We start from the raw sequence: 19,855 nt of genomic DNA, 5'->3' as shown, positions 1-19,855 counted from the left end.
TTTCTATCACTTGCCAATTGCGAATTATGAATGTAACATATAAATTTATAAATGAAAGATTGCAATTAAATAAAATCTGCAGGTACTATCTTAACGACTTTAAATGATGAGTACGACAGTATAAGTTTTGAGAATGTGATATAATTCTGCAAAACACTTATTGATGTCGATGGTACAGCAATTAAATAAAATATAAGTTGTGATTCTTGAGTTTGTCCCGGCGTATTTGATAATCAAAATATCCACGGGTGTGCTGCCGGTCTACAGTGTCCAACGGGCACAATATTTCGGCGATCATACATGTCGCCATCATCAGGTGAACTGACGGACTGAGCTCCTGTGAACGTGCCGGCATGGAGATCCGTACACTATGGCTGCTCAGAGGGAACTGAGCAGCCATAGTTCCCTCTGAGCAGCCGTAGCGTACGGATCTCCGTGCCGGCACGTTCACAGGAGCTCAGTCCGTCAGTTCACCTGATGATGGCGACATGTATGATCGCCGAAATATTGTGCCCGTTGGACACTATAGACCGGCAGCACACCCGTGGATATTTTGAAAATATAAGTTGAATAACAGGGAAACAATAGATTCCTACTGCACGAACGACAATATAGCTCGAGAGATATTCACTTCGAAACGCGTGTTACGTCTTCACTGTAGAAGCCACGGAAATCTCACATGTCCACAAGTCGGCACTCCGAGGTATTCCTGTCTGTCGCGACCACGCTCAAACCGCTCCACACTCTGCAAGCCTCTCTGCGACTCCCCGCCCGTCGCGCCGCCGCGTCCAGCACTTTCCGTCCTGTGCCACTCCCGTGTCGGCTGCCGTCCTCTCCAGAACTGCCCCCTGTTCCCAACTGTCTCACCATTAACGAGCGCTGTGATTGGCTAGAGCGCTCCCTCCATGTCTCCAATCCAACGTACACTCACAAACATATTTAAACACACACGAAATACTGGATTTACATTTAAATAACTTGAAATTAAATAAATATTCCTACGGCTGGACCATAAACACGCTCTAACACACATTATTAGATACATAAACAAATCAAATAAACATATATCAAAGGGATAGAACAAAAGGTAGGCCAGCAGCCTAATGTCTCTGTGCTTTCTAAAACACAGTAAATAATTGACGAGTTTCTTCATAAATAGCATATATCGGATATTAACAAAGACATAGATGAATCAATATATTTATAAGCATGCTGCTACCGTTTTTTCGTGTAACTGTGGAGTACTTATGTCCTGATACGATCGATACTAATTGGCCACATTGACCTCCAATAAGTTATGTACTGTTCAAGTTACATGCCTGTAATTCATACCAATTTAGGTTTACACTAATAGGTTTCTAAAGACACGTAGATCGGAGAAATGGGATGAACCGTTTAGATTTTGGAAATTCGTTGCTGGGTGTTACTTGCGTAATTTATCGTCAGATACTTATCTCATCATCATCATCATCATCATCATTTAAGACTGATTATGCCTTTCAGCGTTCAGTCTGGAGCATAGCCCTCCTTATACAGTTCCTCCATGATCCCCTATTCAGTGCTAACATTGGTGCCTCTTCTGATGTTAAACCTATTACTTCAAAATCATTCTTAACCGAATCCAGGTACCTTCTCCTCGGTCTGCCCCGACTCCTCCTACCCTCTACTGCTGAATCCATGAGTCTCTTGGGTAACCTTGCTTCTCCCATGCGTGTAACATGACCCCACCATCTAAGCCTGTTCGCCCTGACTGCTACATCTATAGAGTTCATTTCCAGTTTTTCTTTGATTTCCTCATTGTGGACACCCTCCTGCCATTGTTCCCATCTACTAGTACCTGCAATCATCCTACCTACTTTCATATCCGTAACCTCAACCTTGTCGATAAGGTAACCTGAATCCACCCAGCTTTCGCTCCCATACAACAAAGTTGGTCGAAAGATTGAACGGTGCACAGCTAACTTAGTCTTGGTACTGACTTCCTTCTTGCAGAAGAGAGTAAATCGTAGCTGAGCGCTCACTGCATTAGCTTTGCTACACCTCGCTTCCAGTTCTTTCACTATGTTGCCGTCCTGTGAGAATATGCATCCTAAGTACTTGAAACCGTCCACCTGTTCTAACTTTGTTCCTCCTATTTGGCACTCAATCCGTTTATATTTCTTTCCCACTGACATTACTTTCGTTTTGGAGATGCTAATCTTCATACCATAGTCCTTACATTTCTGATCTAGCTCTGAAATATTACTTTGCAAACTTTCAATCGAATCTGCCATCACAACTAAGTCATCCGCATATGCAAGACTGCTTATTTTGTGTTCACATATCTTAATCTCATCCAGCCAGTCTATTGTTTTCAACATATGATCCATAAATAATATGAACAACAGTGGAGACAGGTTGCAGCCTTGTCTTACCCCTGAAACTACTCTGAACCATAAACTCAATTTACCGTCAACTCTAACTGCTGCCTGACTATCCATGTAAAGACCTTTAATTGCTTGCAAAAGTTTGCCTCCTATTCCATAATCTTGTAGAACAGACAATAACTTCCTCGTAGGAAGATACTTATCTTTAAAGTAATAAATATATTGAAAATCTGATTACACCATCAGAATCGTCGTGCAAATAATGGTAATGAACATGTTTCTTTTCTACACGAACTGTGAAATGTCTGCTATTATGGTTTAAAAAAGTCTGCCATCTTTGACACTCCCACAAGAGACTTCTCCTTAATCGACACAAAGCACTGTCGCCGTCACAGTGTCAACATGGAATTCCCAGCCGCACCACGCGTGGGCCCCGGCTAACGCTCGGCACCACGTGCTCCAGCTACTGTGCGGCACCACGCGGTTGCTAGCGAGCCGCGGCTTTGTCGAGCGTCCTGTGCGGCCGCCCCGACTCCAAACATAGAATATTTCCAGGGCGCCACAGCTCATTACCTCACAATGTGACTATAAAAGTTGCCACAACTACACTTGAATTTACACTGCCTAGTGAAAGTGTGTGGGTAGGCCACTGGCTGAACGTCTGTTCCTGCTTTTTCTTAAAGCGAAAGAATTGAAATCTGGCTGCTGCGACCTGAATCCGCTGTTCGTTATACTGACTTAATGCACTTACTACTTCATCACAGGAGAGTGCGTCGGGAGACGACCTAAGGAAGAGGTTTTGAACTAAGCGAAACACAGGAGTTCTCGCGACAGACAGGAAATAATAAGATTTCACAGCACCTTGAATTCGAGGGTCTGGACAGTGGGCGTTGAACTGGATGAGATATTCGAGCCATTGCTCTTCTTTTTCATCCGAGTCCTGAAATGGTGGAATTTTGGTTGGGCAGCCGAAGCAGTTTGTGCAGCAAGCAACAATAGACAGCAATGTGGCGATTTGTTGGTTCTGAAAATGAAAAACCCGATTTAGTTCTAGAGAGCAGGAGCAGTCTTTGGCTGAGGCGCAGGAACTGTGGGTGAAGGGGGTGGGGCAGCCATTCTAACGCTAACAAGTTACAGCAAAATATGAAAAGACAAATAGAAAAGCAATGTGCAAAGCACCTGAAAAGAGAAATAGATTAGTTCTGCAGCTCCCCTCCTGTAAAACACGCAACAAAAAGAACAAATTATCAAATAGAATCACTGTAACGACAGCTCCCCTGGAGCGACAGAGAACACATGAAAAGCACACAAAACTTGTTGATCAGACTTAGCGCCACTTGTTGTGGCTGAGCGCTCTTGTAATGTTTTGTGGTTCCTGCCTGGATGAGGAGCGGGTGGTATGATAGGTGGGTGGCCGGTTTCCTCTCATTACAACACTAAATGCAAGCGTGGTTAAAGTACACTTTATTATAGGAACCAGCCGGCCGCTGTGGCCGAGCGTTTCTAGGCACTTCAGTCCGCAACCGCGCAACTGCTGCGGTCGCAGGTTCTAATCCTGCCTCAGGCACGGATGTGTGTGATGTCCTTAGGTTAGTTAGGTTTAAGTAGCTCTAAGTCTTAGGGGACTGATGACCTCAGATGTTAAGTCCCATAGTGCTTAGAGCCATTTGAACCATTTGAACAGGAACCAACAGAGCACTTATATTCAATGATGTCCAATCTGAAGTTCTGCGGTTAACAGAAATCAATTATTTGACTTCTGTTAACCACAGAACTCCAGATTGGACATCATGAACTAATTCTTGAATCTTGTCTGTGTCCATATCACAACTACATACAGTGACTAACTGAGCCTTGCAAGGCTCGTGTTCATGCCGTTTATTGTTTGTCATTTCCTATTACTACCGCCTCGTCTTCTTCTGTCATTCACTGGCGTCGCTAACTTCCTGCCTTACTTGCCCGTGAGCGGCAGCAGCCGGGCGTATCGAAAAGTGCACTGTCTTACCATCTCTGGAGTGACCGGAAGTATTTCCGGGTCGTCGTGTGTATGGCAGTCAGTTGGAGACGGACCAGCAGTGCAGCCGGGATGCAGCAGCAGTGGATTCGGGGACGGAGCGCCGGGAGGTGTCGACAGAAAGTGCTCGCCGACCGCTGCGACACACATCAACTCTCCGACGGAGGGAGATTGGAGCGGGACGACCGTTGGTTGGTCGTTCGGTCGGTTGTCTTATCGGCCAACGTATATTTGGTCCTTTCACCGTTTCCTTGCCTGGGAAGTCGGCCGGTTGGCTCGGAACAGCTAGGAAGTCACCGTCGCGCGGAGTCGGGCCAGAGCCACTGGCGGCGGGCACGCACGGTCGGAGTGTGAGGTGCTGCGAAGTTCGTCACCCACCGATCTTGGACATCAGACTTGAGTCCTCACTTAACCTAGTATCAAGCCTCAGCTATTTACATTTCTTAGTTTTATCCTGGTTCTCACTTTTGGGACATTCCCGTGAGCAACAACGTGTGTATTTCAAGTCGATTAAGATTCCAGGCGTCTTCCTGTGGAGTTTAACTTAATTTATTCCCTGTTAATTTGACCAGTGGTATCTTCTGCCTTGTGGCCGTTGATGTTCCGGTTACCTGCCCTGGTCGGTGACGTAATTTTAGGCAGTGCATTTTCCTCGCCATGCTGTTGCTGTCCAGTACGTCGTGTAGTTCGACAGCTGTGGTGTTGTTGGTCGTTGTGGGCGCCAATATTCTGTGTGTCGTTGGATTGAATCTTGTGGCCGTTTTCCTGGTTGCGTGGAGAGGAACTGATCTTGTTCATTGGTCGGTCGGCTGGTGTATGAGTTTGGTAACGTTCCGCCAAGCTCTCCACGCTGTAACTCTTACCATTTCTGACAGTGTAAATTGATCTGATTTCAAAAAGTAAAATCTGCTTTCATAGGCTCTGTGAGCTGGGTGGAGGCGGAAAGTGAATGTTGTACATCTGCAGAAATCTGTTCCACTCGATTCTCCTCTAGTATGTTATTTGTCTTCTTGTGCAGAATTCGAGGCTGATTACTCGGTCTACCTGGAGCACCTGGCAAACTACACGAAGGACATTGCGCACCTGATCTCACTTGGTGTGACGCATACCTCACAAGTGTTCGTTCCCCTCGCATTCGAACACATGGTAAGTGTTGTTACACAGCGATCGTAATTACAGTATTTAATATGCAATAGTTGAATAAATTTTTGTGTGCTGTTGTGTATGGCGTAAAGAAAAGTCTCATCCATCTTTCTCCACCGAGTTTTTGTAATTTACTGTAAACTCAGCTGCAACTGATTATGCAAGGAGCTCTCACGTTTCGTTTCAGTTAAACTGCCAGATAATTGTATACGTTCTTGAAATAATCAGACTTACTGATGACAATCACTGTGTTGATACCAAATTACTCAGCATACTGCTAAGAAGTACTCTTCTTTTCAGAATGGAGACCGATATATTCTTTTAAAACTGATGGATAAAGCTGATGGGTAAAGCTACAATAATTATCACAATTTGGACGAAAGAAAGCGACACAGTAGATGCACACAATAAAAACATACGTAAGTTCGCAGTTTCACAAATACAATGGATCTGGCCATAATAGGGTCCATACATAGTCTGGAGTAAAAGCTAATGTATTATAATCGATGTTTTGAACTGCAGGCGCATGTTTATAGCGGATCGGTGGTTTCAGGGGCCACCAGGTGATGTGAGATGCACTCTGGGGGCGTGGCTGCTTCCCAGAGCTTGCGGTGAAAACTTGCACATGGCTGTGTCACTAGTGATGAGTTCTATAAGTACTAGTCGATATCTGACAGCTGTGATGGGTCAATGTTGCTACCGAACCACTTACAGCATTCCTCCCTCCCCACCCATTCAACAAGGAGGCGGCACTTATGGGCTTAATTGGTCAAGCTTTTATCAGTCTCGCTTTTGCATGTGGAGACACTACTGCTGCTGCTGCTCTCCATAATTCTGTTAAATGTCGCCTTGGAGAGTGTAATGTGAAAGACACAAAGCAACAACCCTGGGGGAACACTGTTTAATAGAGTGACTCAGGAGCTTGCATATGCTGATGATATTGAGTTGTTATCCAGGAGGAAACAGGACCTGGAAGAAAAGCTGGAAAAGGTAGGAAGATATGGTGCAGAGATGGGGCTGACCATTAATCAGTCAGTGACCAAGTATATGTTAACATCTAGGAAAAGATATAGTGAAGGAGGAAGAAGCATAACTTTGAATGGAAAAGAATATGAACACTGTGAGAGCTTTAAATATCTTGGTTCCCTGAGAATAATGTTAGGAGACAAGAAATACATGCAAGGATTGCAGCTGGTAACTGGAGCTACTTTGCGCTGGTTAAAGTGTTTAAAGCAAGGAGCCTCAGTAGGAATCTGAAGCTGATGGTGTATCTTACAGTAGTTAGACCTGTGGTATGAATGGTTCGGACACCTGGACTATGACACAAAACGATGAGGAGTTGTTGCTAAGATGGGAAAGGAAGATACTTGGGAAAATCTATGGGCCAGTGAATGATAGGAATTTTTGGAGAATCAGAAATAATAAGGAGATCTGAGAGTTGTACAACAAACCAGATATAGTGACTGAAATAAAGAGTAATAGACTGTGTTGGTTGGGACATGTAGGAAGAATGCTGGAGAACAGCACAGTCAAAAAAGTTTTCAAAGGAAAACCCAGTGGATGTCGTAAGTATAAGGGGCAGACCAAGAACTAGATGGCTAGACAGCAAGCAAGAGGACTTCAATAGAATGGGAGTGAGAAGATGGAGAGCCAAGGCAGTTAGCAGAGAAGAGTGGGCAGAGGTTGTCTGGGAGGCCAAAGGCCTACAAGGGCTGTAGTGCCAAGGAGTAGTAGTGGTAGTAGTAGTAGTAGCAGCAGCAGTATAGAAGTTCCACTGCTGAGCATGGATTAGAATAATAATAATAATAATAATAATAATAGTCATTTATCCTGAAATGTATTAATTTGTTTCCAAACTTTGCAGACTTTTAACTTTCCACACAGTTGTCATAAATGTCTACTGACTTTTGGTTTTTAATCTCTAACCACAAGCACTGAATGTAGCAAATGTGAAAAAAAATCAGGTGTTTCAATTGAAAATGTATCCTTTTTGTGTTGTTTATATAGAATGAACCATTAATATGTGTGTTCATCACATCCCTAACAGAATTCACCAAATATCCATTTCCAACCCATCTGATCTAAAATAATCCTCTGGAAGTTAAATAAGTTGTGTCAACATTTGCTCTTATAGAAACTACCACTTTTGGAACAGTTGCTGATTTTATAGGTATTAATGAATTATTGGGAGGTGCTCTATGGTGGTACACATATACCAGTAAATGCACAAGTGAATACATACAACAGGAGTATACTCTTCCTCTGATACATACATTGCAACTGGGGATTAAGAGTGTCTTCTACAGACCATAACTTTAGAAGGTGGCTACCAATTTATTACTTTTGCCTTGTTTTAAATTTATATGAGTTCAAAATTCTAATTTTTAAGTGTGCTGAAAGTTTATTGTAGCAATATAAATACTACCTTGGAATTTGAATGTCGGTGGGGGTGGGAAGTCTACGTGAATCACATAGTAACTTGTCATGATTATATATTTCACAGTTTCTGAAATTTATTGTAACTAACAGACGCAAACGTCACAAGTATTGCCACTTTCTCTCAAAGGGCTTTGTCGTGATATTCCAAGTGCCAAAAACGAGCAGCTTCTTAGTGTCAAACTAAAAGGTTTGTATGTTGTAGTATATATTAGTAAATTTACAGTTATTAAAATACTTCAATGACATCCAAATGTTTAGTAATCCTGATTAATGGCTCCACCTCAAATCTCCAGCACAGTGGCTAATTTACAAGTATGTGAAATGAGCAAGGTGATAAACACAATAAATTCTATAATGACATACTTTTATTGACTCAGTAAAATTCTTGTAACTACTTAACACATTGGAATAAAGCAAATGTGTGAACAAGATGTAGGTGACATACAATTGGATTGTTCAAATTTTCAGTTGACTTTGTTAGTGTGATATGCTCAACAGTAATGGTACAGTGCAATAGTTATTAATGATTTCATTCTGTTAACTCTGTTATAGATGATTAAAAGATTTTCAGTGTTTACTACAGTGAAACAAACTGACTATTTCTAAGGGATAAACGCATGTTCCTAGCTTCACCTAAAATTCAAATCTTTCTCAAATGTTTTGAAATAAGTTAAAACCCAGTTAAATGATGACTTTTGTTTGAGGATGCCAAATATCATTATTGGTACACTCTCCAAAAATACGTTAAGACTAGTGTGGTTTTAGCAATGATTGGAATGTGTAACACGATCTGTTTCTCCTTTAGACTTTGAAAAATTTATCTTCACTGAATAATTCTAGGTCTTGTGATTTCACACATAAGTTATGTTCGGTTTGGAAAGAATCCACCCAGCACTTTTTAGAATCAGTTTCAAATGCACACGTTTCTGTTGCCGTTCCCCACGAAAATTTTGCTGATGGTGTTGTAAACTACTTTACATATAAATATAATTGTAAAGAATTGTGAATGAAGGTTTTAAAAAAAACTACTTTAAGTAAAATCCTTATCGCGTAAGTAGGAACCACCAATAGGTAGACGAATGTTCGTTATCTTTACGGGAGTCATCATTTCGCTCAGATTCTGTGAGTTCGCTGTGGAAATGCGCTGCTTCAGAGGCCTGCGGTATTTGTACTCGATTCCTAAAAACTCACATTTAAAAGCACTCATTTCAGAACACTGTTGCAACGAAGAAGCATCAGCGGTAAAATAGTACTACAAAGACGAAGCAGATGCTGTAAAAGTCACAAAGGAGATGTGGAAAAAACGTAAATACTGCTGCAATGCACACGTACACTACAAAGACGTCCAAGGAAATACGTTAAAAGATACAAATACTGCAAAGAAACAAATACTGCAAAGCAGTAAAACAGTGCTCGCTACTATAATGTGCAAACAAACGCAGTAAACCAAATGGAAGACTATGCACTCTAGGGGAAGATCCCAAAGAATATATATAGGAGCTGCAGAGGGGATGAAAAGGTGGGACTTGTCCCTTACTGTGGAGGGGGGTGAATGGGCGTGAAGTCCTGGCGCTGACGACTGCCGCGGCTGCCGCGCAGCGCAGCCAAGGCGGCGGACCCCCTCGCCGAGCCCCCCACCGGCTGCCGCAGTCCTGCGTGAATTCGAAAGCCTGGGCTGTTTTAAGGGCCTCGTCTCGGGAAGAGTCCGAATACCGCAAAGTCTGTGCACACACTTCCTTACCGTTTGAACATTGGAACAGCCTTCTCGAGTCGTGGGTCGGCATTCGATTTGTGACATATTCGATCTGAGCACGAAAAAGCATTACACATTAAGACCCCGAATGTCAGTGATCCAGTGCTTGTACGATTCTGATTGAAATTTAAAATGCCGGTAAAATTCCAATCTAATTTGCGCCACTCGGGAATTACACCAGTAAACATGTGACAATAGTTTAAAAAGTTCAGCAAAAGACAAACTATTAGGATTTATCGTGAGGAACAACTTATGGTGCAACACCAACACACTATGCGAAGACCCCGAAATAAAAAGATCGTTTTCGATAAGAATCAGTTGCATCGTACACTGTGAAATGATGCTTTAGGTGCGTTTCCAAATCTTCAGCGCCGTCGAGCAATCAGGGAAACGGGGGAAATGTCGATGTTGTCACGTTTCTGGCAGCAACGGTGTTAATACTGCTGTGGTAAGGACAGTTGCTGCTGCTGGTGTTCCAGTAGTTGTGTTTGCTGTTCCTGCCGTTGTGGAAGTCACTGCTAAGTAAATTCTGGGTCCATATTGCCTGATATGTCGACGCACTGACAGTTCAAATATACTCGTCGCCACTGTTGCAGTCTGCAGTTATAAGCACAATGTATTTGGCGAAATACACTGACGCAGTACAATACGGTTAACACAAACAGATGCAAGTTTGGAAGAAGAACACAAATGGAAGGAAGCCGACCGGAACAGATACCCTGCGGGCGCTGCTGTTCCCGCGGCCTCCGCCTACAGCTCCGCTTGCAGAGGCTGGGGGGGGGGGGGGGGGGGTGCATCTCCGGCAGCTGTGTCGGCTCCACATCGTCGTCGCAGACGGTTATAGCATTGGTGACTGTGATAGTTTCACTTCCAAAGAACTGTACAGAGAATAAAATTCAGAGACGTCAGTCACACAAATTTACCTACTTTCAACGCAATTATTTTATCGTGGAGTCATAACGTTATTAAAACTAAAGAACTAGAGGTGTTTATCCAGATCCTACATAGGAATTTCTATCTACAAGAGCCAAAAATATCTTTGCTCTTAAATGAGATCATTCACTCAGTAAATAAGGTCTCACACCATTCTTCTGGTAATACTAGAATGCATGCGATTTGAAGGGAAACATATATTTCAAAGGAAGACAGCTTACAAGCAGATAACGTCCAACAAAGCGCTGAAACTGTTTGCCTGCTCCCTCTGCATTTTGTTCACAGTGTATGTTTCTCAGCTTCTTGCGAGCTGGTCATTTGTGCGCCACGACGTTCACGAGGAGTATCCTGTCTTCTGGTGTCACCAGCTGTGCTTCTGATGTTTCCAGGCACTCCAGCAAGCGCAAGACTACCACACGAACCACATTTTGTTCACATGATACGCACTGAATCTCGAAACCGAACTCTTGCAGAGCTAAGGTCCATCGTGATAATTTCCCATGTCACAATTTACTTACTAACAGGGAGAACCAAGGTCAGTGGTGTGTTACCACTACAGATTTCTAACGGGCTAGATGTCGGCAGAATTTCGTGAATGTGTACGGTACCGCCACTGCTCACTTCTCTGTCACAGGATATTTTTATCCATAGTTTAACATTCTGCTCCAAAAAGCAGTCGTTACCGCACTCTTCTTCTTCGTCGATCTGACACAGGTGTTTCCCATGTTGTAATCAGATTCATCGAAGGCTAAATAAAAAATTTTGTGAAGACCTGTGTGTAACAATACCACTGTGTTGATTATCGTTGTTTTAATCCATCGAAATGTTTCCTCACAATCTTTCCTACAGGACCACATGCTACGTCTGTTAACTAGGTTGTGGAAGGACTCGTTTTTTAGCACTTGGCAATACAAGTCGCACAAACGTTGAAAATTTCCAAGTTTCTTCTGGCAACTAGATATCGGAAAACTGTATACCGCCTCCAGATTGTCCCTGTTTGCTTTTATACCTTACGGTGTAATTACATGACCAAAGAGTTTTGTTTCCTGCAGACTGAACTTTGTGTTTCTCAAGTTCAAGTTAGCTTCCGCAATTTCAGATTTTTGAATAATTTCTTCCAACGCTGCGAAATGCACTCTCCATGCAATATTTTTTTGGTGCTCTCCATATGACCGAGTGATACCAGAGGTCTACATTTTTGCTCTGTGTGTTTGAAGTCAAACTGCACTTCCTCAACCTGCTAACCTTACCTGCCCTTATCAGTCATCCAGGAATTCATACACTGGACTTCCATTTGTCATATCTGATTAAGCATTGCAATAACACAAAACTACTTCAGCAGAACATGGTAAAACATCAAATAGATAACACACCACATTTATGAAATAATAATATACTGCTTTGGCTCTATGTCTTCCAATTTGTTTTGTGTACATTACCCACAAGAAATATACAAAACTCTTATTCCTGCACAGCAGAATTCCAGCAGCCTATACGAGAGACTCTAATTCCGACTGGCGATAAACGTTCAGTTACAAAGGGACTCCCATAATAAATCACAATAACACTTCTTCTCTGATTCGGGTCTTGGAATCGAAATGCCAAAGCATTTATGAATTTGCTTGGTATGAAGTTGTAAGATATTCTCCTAGACAATATAAATCTGTCCCCGAAGTCGCAACCAGAAGGCCATTAGCGACGATTTAATACGGCACTGGGAAAGTTCGCAACCAGATAATGAACATTATCTGACTTGCCATCAGCAGGTAGAGAGCTGACGCAATGACGCGACCTAAGCTGTGTTCATTTACACTACCCTTGTCTAAGTCTGTAAGTGTAGTCATCATTGGAATTACAACTTTGAAACACCAATTAAAAAAGGGCTGACTACGTCACTTACGACTTTGAATACAATTTGCCATAAAATGACAGTTTGGAGAGCGATCATATGATGTACATAATTTTTTATTTAATTGTCTTAATCGCAAAGTTTTTTGAAGACAGTTGCCATCTTCAGAACATACAACAGAAGTACACCCAAGAGAAAAAGAAACTGGTACACCTGACTAATATCGCAGCAGTGCCACGACGACATGGCGTGGACTCGACTAATGTCTGAAGTAGTGCTGGAGGAAACTGAAACCATGAATCCTCCAGGGCTGTCCAAAAATCCTTAAGAGTACGAGGAGGTGGAGATCTCTTCTGAACAGCATGTGGCAAGTCATCCTAGATATGCTCAATAATGTTCATGTCTGGGGAGTTTTGTGGCCATCGGAAGTGTTTAAACTGAAACGAGTGTTCCTGGAGATACTCTGTGTCAATTCGGGACATGTGAGTCCCACGTTGTCCTGCTGGAATTGTTCTAGTCTGTCGGAATGCACAATCGACATGAATTGATGCAGGTAATCAGACAGCATGCTTGTCACCTGCCAGAGTTGTATCTAGACGTAACAGGGGTCCCATATCACTCCAACTGCACACATCCCACACCATTACAGAGCCTCCACCAGCTTGAACAGCCGCCTGCAAACATGCAGGGTCCACAGATTCATGAGATTGTCTCCTCATCCGTACATTTCCATCCCCTCGCTACAATCTGAAACTAGACTCGTCTGACCAAGCAATATGTTCTGGTCATCAACTGTCCAATGTGTTGATGCCCCCAGGTGAGGCATAAAGATTTGTGTCGTGTAGTCATCAAGGGTACGCGAGTGGGCCTTCAGCTCCTAAAGTCCATATCGATTATGTTTCGTTGAATGGTTCGCTCGCTGACACTTGTTGATGGCCAAGCACTGAAAGCAGCAGTAGTTGCGGAGGGGTTGCCCTTCTGTCACGCTGAACGATTCTCTTCAATCGTCGTTGGTCCCGTTGTTGCAGGATCTTTTTCCGACTGCAGTGATGTCGGAGATTTGATGTTTTATCGTATTCATGATATTCACGGTACACTCGTGAAATTGTCGTATGGGAAAATCCCTACTTCATCGCTATCTCGGAGATGCTATGTCCCATCACTCGTGCGCCGACTATAACACCAAGTTCAAACTCACTTAAATCTTGGTAACCTGCCATTGTAGCAGTAGTAACCGATCTAGCAACTGCACCAGACATTTGTCTTATATAAGCGTTGCCGACTGCAGTACCGTATCTGCCTGTTTACATATCTCTGTATTTGATATGCATGCCTATACCAGTTCCTTTGGTGCTTCAGTGTAAAAGAAAATAAATTGCTGCCTACTACATTAAGGGATTAAAAGAAGGACAAAAATTATAATATAAACACGACATACCTCTGCAAAAAGTCATATGTAAAAATAACAGTCGAAATTGCCACACTTGCTTCAACCGGTTATCTGAGGGTATGGGTTGGAAAGCGATTCTAGAGGTCGTTGATGCTTACATAAGCTACAGATAGTTGTACAAAGTACTTAGAAAGAGGTTCATTAGAAAGTAGAGTTCTATAAAATATTCGCAGCTGAATGCAAGTAAGCAAAACGATTTTTATTTAACCTTGTAAAAAATCTATTTATCTTCTGACAGTTTAAAGTTGATGACGATTAATAAAATATTAAAAAAATAAAAACTTATTACAGAAATCATTCTTAAATTGAATACATTAACATGTCTATTTTCCTATAATGTTATTTCATCCCACTTGCCCCATTTGGGCTGTTGAGTGGACTGTCAATGGAACAATATTCCGCTCTTCAGCAAAGCGAATGAAAAAAAAAATGTAGAATGAGGAAAATTTTGTGACTTATTTTCTACTTAAAATTATAGACAGACAACCAAACTAACGAAAATTAATACATTTTTAAGAACACATCACAAAAGCTCAAATTCTATTCATAAAAAACGCGGAAGCACTGCACTTTCATTTAAAATCTGAAGGACTTGGTCTAGGTGAGAAGTATTATTGGAGGAGAGTATATGTTCCATATGGTTGAGGGGTGTGGGTAAAGAGGTACATAAGGAAACTGTGGAGAGGCTAGGTAGAAGGTGAGGTGGATAGGGGGAATAGAGACAATGGGAAGAGAGAGGTTGAAGAGTACTGTAGTGCTTGGGGACGTTAGTGGTAACAACAGGAAAGAGATAGGGATGGATGGAGAGGGAAAAGCAGAGAGGAGACCCCAATGTGGTGTGCCACAGGCGGAGGAGCATTAAAATTGGTAGGAAAGATGAATATAGGGGAAAATCTCGTTATTTGGGAGAGCAAGTTGGTTGAAGTTGCACTGATAATTAGGATATGGAGTGTGTGAAGGGGTGGAAGCATACCAGGGTTGGTGGTCGGAGGGAAGACAGTGGTGTTATTGGAATCTAGTTTGCAGATGGAACAGGAGATGCAAATATGTTCGATGTTGATAAGGAGAGGTAGGAATTTGATAAGATTGCAGAGGATCCACGTGGGAGAGGCGTATGTGGAGTCCATAACTTTCAAGGATTTGGAGGGACTTACAGAACTATGGTGGGGTGGAGATCGATGCAGCATTCATATACCAGAAGGTGGATCAGATCAGGGTTTTTTATATGATCAGAATAGTGGAGGAATGTAATTCTCAAGTTCAGGCTGTAAGTAGTTCTAGTCTATTGAGACCGCTCTGTTGGATTGTTAGTAGGTGACGTTTCCACATTAGTGGCTGGTCGAAGGCTAATTAACTGTAAGGGACAGTCATAAATGGTAAGGTAGAAGTCATGGAGGCGGAAAGTGTAGGTTCTTTGTCCTTTAATTATTCCCTGGTTTTGGAGGGATTGGTCCTGAGGAGCGATTGCATACACAAGAAGGTAGACTGATTGAGGTGGATTTGGAGGGATCATTGGGATTTCTGGAGTGTAGGGTAGAGGGCGAAAAAGTGGTATCACCAACACACTCAAGGAGGCGATCTGGTGAGGGTGGTTTGGGCATATCAGCAATGTAGAAGAGATAATGGAGAGGAGAGAGGATGGGACTCTAGGGTACTCCTGCACTAGGATGGAATATATGGGAATTGATATTGTTAATACAGATTAAATGAGGGGCGAGTAGATGAGAAGGATGTAAAGTGGTCATAATTAATTGGAAAACTATATGTCTGGATTTTGAAAAGAAGACTGGAATGCCAACACGGTCACAGGCTTTTTCTACGTCGAGGGAGACAAAAATAGCAGATTTATGTGAGCAGAGTCAGTGGGATGAGAGATGGATGAGTGCAAGAGCTGGTTACCAGAGGATAAGTTGGGGCAGAAGCCATACTAGTTAAGGGGTAGGAGATGGTTTTGGTTCAGGTGTTGATAGATATGTCTGGAGAGAATGGATTTGAAGACCTTGCTAAACGCTAAGATTAGGCAGGTGAGGTGGTAGGAAGAGGTTTGTGTGGTTTGAGGAAAAACAGGATTTGGGATGTTTTCAATTGTTGAGTATTGTAAGCTGTAGAGGGGATAGTGGTGTAAAGGACTGGAGGGGTGACTACAAGGGAGAAGGGGTATTATTTAAGGTGTCAATAAGTTATGCAGTCTTGACTCGGGGATGTGGTGTGTTTTTTGTGGAGTAGTTGATTTATGTCATGTGCTGTAACTGGTGTATTTAATTCCATTTGCTGTATGTTATTCAAGTACTGGAAGCTGGGAACAATGGGTGGGACAACGGTATTTTTACATTTGTGGATGTTTGGGGGAAAGTGATTAGTCAAGGTGATAGGATGCAAAATGGTTAGATCTGCTCAGGTGGTCAGCTAAGAGATTGTTATTCTGGAGTAGCAGGTAGTGAGATATGGGATTAGTGTCTGTGACTTGATGGAATGCTTTGGAGAACTTGGGAGAGTTAATGGAGAGTGGAGTGTTGAGTCTGGTGCAAGTCCCAGGGACTTTTTTTTCATTTAATGAATTCCTGGTGTGTCCCTGTATTTGCCAGTGATGTGTGAGTGTATTCCTGTAATGTGTCTGCACCAAAAAACAGTACATGCAGCAGTATTCTTGGAGGAGTAGTAGGCCTTGTGTGGGGATTGGGGGGGGGGGGTGGAGAGGGTATACAGTCTTCGTAGGAATGTGGGTGGATATAGCGTTTGATGTGGTCTGCTGAAGAAAGGCTGTGACATGAGGGAAACTGTGAGGTTGCTGGAAGGTTATAACACTACCGCCTGCCACTGTTATACCTTAACCACAAAACAGGAGGGGGTTCGGATGAATGAAATCATTTTTATTAAGGCAATTGCCGTATAAAGAAGCATAGACGAATTTTGTTATGTTGACTGTGTTGTACCTAACGAAGGTGGCTTATCGGAAGTGCAAGTCAGAATTACGTAAATATTTAAACAGTAATACAAAATATTTTACCTATCTACACTGTTGAAAGAAGAAAGAAACTGGTCGCCTGCCTAATTAAGCATTAGAATGATTGACATACTTGTTCAAGAAACTGAAAATAAGTAACTTCAATGGGCAGTCACAGCCTATACTTTGTCACACGATTGTGCAATGAACTCTGGCACCTGCATATGTTCACGTTAAAGAAAGTTCTAACAGATATAAGAGAACATGGCTATTTGCATAATGGTAACAGAAAATAACATACACTTTTGCCTTCAAGGCTTGGTCAGACTGAATGGTCTCAATAATATTACTATCAATATTCACTGTAGAATCATAAATAAAAATTAAAAAAAAAAAAACAAAATAAAATAAAAAATTAAAAATATTGAGTGACATGTACTATTTTGTCTAATGTAATATCTTTTATTAACCTGACATGTTCCACATTATTACGAAGTGTCGTATTCATGATCTATGGAACAAGTACTAATCTAATCTATCAATACTCACTGTAGAATCATAAAATAGGCATAGGTTCAATATTACTTTTCAAACATTTTCCTATCTGACAAAAAATTGTAAATGTAGTTCACTGCAAAACTATGAACTGGTCATAGGTTAAGTCTCTCTCAGCTTAATACTTTTCTATTTAGAATGAAAGTTAAATGTATTTCGCTAACAAACAATTTCACACTGTATTTTGAACAAAAGAAGGTACTATTTTCATAGATAGTGGTCTTTCTATTAATTGTTATTTATTATGAGCATAAAGGGTGAACTGTGGATCCTATTACACTACTAATATGCACTTTCAATACACAAGAGAAACAAGTGCTTAGCAAGCATGAGTACATAACTTTCCACAATTGCAGTTTTCAACTTCTACTACACTGAGACACAAAATTGACATATTTGTAAGATATTGACTCACCTTTTGCGATTTACAACAGGCAGCAATGTGAACCATTACTAAGCTAAACATTATAAGCTCAGTTTTCATAACTTTTAATTTTGAAGTTGGCAAGAACACATTAATAATCAGTTTTAATAGAAAAATTATTTTCAGCAAGCATCATGGACTTAAGCTCACTCTCTTGCCACAATAACTTTAACTTTCTTTTTTACTATGTTCAAGAGGCATTAATTAGTAAAACACTAGGCTTTAATGTTCTTTCAATAAGGACACTCGGTAATTATTTTAGCATGGGAAAGACCCTAAGTGGAAATGTGGTAGAGGGATAAAAAATCAAGGTAGGTATAAGAGTTTGAGTATAAGTTACCTTATATTTGTGTACACTAAAGTATCCAATGAGATGATCCTTCATCATACATTTCTACTATTCCTTAGTTCCTTTTCAGTGATTGCGCAATGTGGTGGCGATTGCATGTTGGTAGGTGGATTTGCAGGTAGAATTGCTGGACTCTCTCATTTGTTGGTGGCAATGATAGATATCAGTTCCAGAATAGTTACAGCTCTTTATCCATCTATCCATCCGAGGCATTGGAAAGCAGCACAGAAAGCCTCTCTCCGCACCAGCACAATACACAACTTTTACATGAGCAGTTGACTGACTCTCAATTCCACCTTTTCTACCTAGGCCAGCTACCAATTGCGCGCGCGGCATGCTTCCGATCCCAAGGGGAAGCACAACACCTTTTACATACAAAATAACTAAGAACCCTAAGTGAGGATCAGCAATTTACATAACAGCAAACAAACGTTTTAAATAAAACAGAACATTTGCATATATTGGTAGTTCTACACAAAATTATTTAATTTTAAAGATAACCAAAGGGATTATATGAGGAAGACAAAAGATCATTTGCTCATATTGTGCATATTACAGAGATTACACTTTATTGCAGTATCGAATTAATCGTATGCCAATTACAGAAGTTCAACAATGGGATGTTGAACAAAATAGAAAGCTAAATGAATCAACAAAAGGTATGTAGTGTCTAAGCTTTGGTGTTACAAGGTCAGGAAGCAACTTCCAATTTGGGTTTCTATGGATTCCCACTAGGCATTCCAGTAGATGTGTGAGCAGTCTTAGATAACTTTTGGATGGAGGTTGGGATGGGCTGCACAAGGATGAGATTCTGTGTGAGAGATGATGAGGAATACAGGTAGACATTCACTTCCAATCATATTATAGACTTCTGCAGTGAGGCGTCCAAAGAATTTGGGAGATGCTAGGACGACATAGGGGGTGGTTTTGCTTTCAGGATGGGTGTGGTGTGAGATGGGAACAATAACACCCTGCAGGGAGTCAGAAAACTGATGCCACCTCTGGAGTCCTCCAGGTGATTTACTACTAATTTTGAGATCAGTGCCATGATGTAAGTGGAAAATGAGTGACGATGTCATAGGGGATAGGATGAATAGGTCAGATGTAGATGGTGGCACAGGTAATGGTTAGTCTTCCGAAAAATAGGGCAAGCATAAGACGTTTGGTAGGATTATTATATAAGGGTTGTGACTGAACTGGGATGTTCTTGTGGTGGCCAATTGAAACTCCATCTCTGACCAGAGGAAGGTGGTTATCTGTGCAGTGGATGATACAGAGAGAGGTCTGGACAGTGTAATGACTGAAGGAACATTTCAAGGAGAATAAAGGTATGGATTTTGTCTTCAAACAGGGCATGCATTAAAAGATTTTTATTAGTGGGGAGGGAGGAGATATAGTGGTACAGGCTTTTGTAGTGCTGTCACACCATTAGAATGGTTTGTTTGGGGGAAGGGGGTCTGCTGAGGTTTTAGACAAGGGCATAGAGGAAGGTGAAGGGAAAGTGAACCTGGTTCTGGGAGTAGGTAGCTTCGTTGTTGAGATGGAGTGGGCAAAAAGGGAGATTTGTTAGAGAGTACATGGATGTTGGAATGGATGAATGCTTTGGAGGATAATTTGATAACATCTTCAGCAGTGG

At 41.7% G+C, this 19,855-nt stretch overlaps 1 protein-coding gene across 1 annotated transcript in view; it reads left to right on the top strand.

The window, feature by feature from the left end:
• The window catches only part of LOC126160949 (uncharacterized), a 292,907-nt gene that overhangs the window by 10,496 nt on the left and 262,556 nt on the right, over nucleotides 1–19,855 (top strand). The window contains exon 2 of the mRNA XM_049916942.1: nucleotides 5,399–5,526. Coding sequence (XP_049772899.1) covers nucleotides 5,399–5,526 — 128 coding nt within the window. The remainder of the gene's footprint in view (nucleotides 1–5,398; nucleotides 5,527–19,855) is intronic.

This window comes from Schistocerca cancellata, unplaced genomic scaffold (assembly GCF_023864275.1).
Source record: "Schistocerca cancellata isolate TAMUIC-IGC-003103 unplaced genomic scaffold, iqSchCanc2.1 HiC_scaffold_1168, whole genome shotgun sequence".
NCBI lineage: Eukaryota > Metazoa > Arthropoda > Insecta > Orthoptera > Acrididae > Schistocerca > Schistocerca cancellata.
Note: the sequence above shows the minus strand (reverse complement) of the source record. Positions and strands in the feature narration are given on the sequence as shown.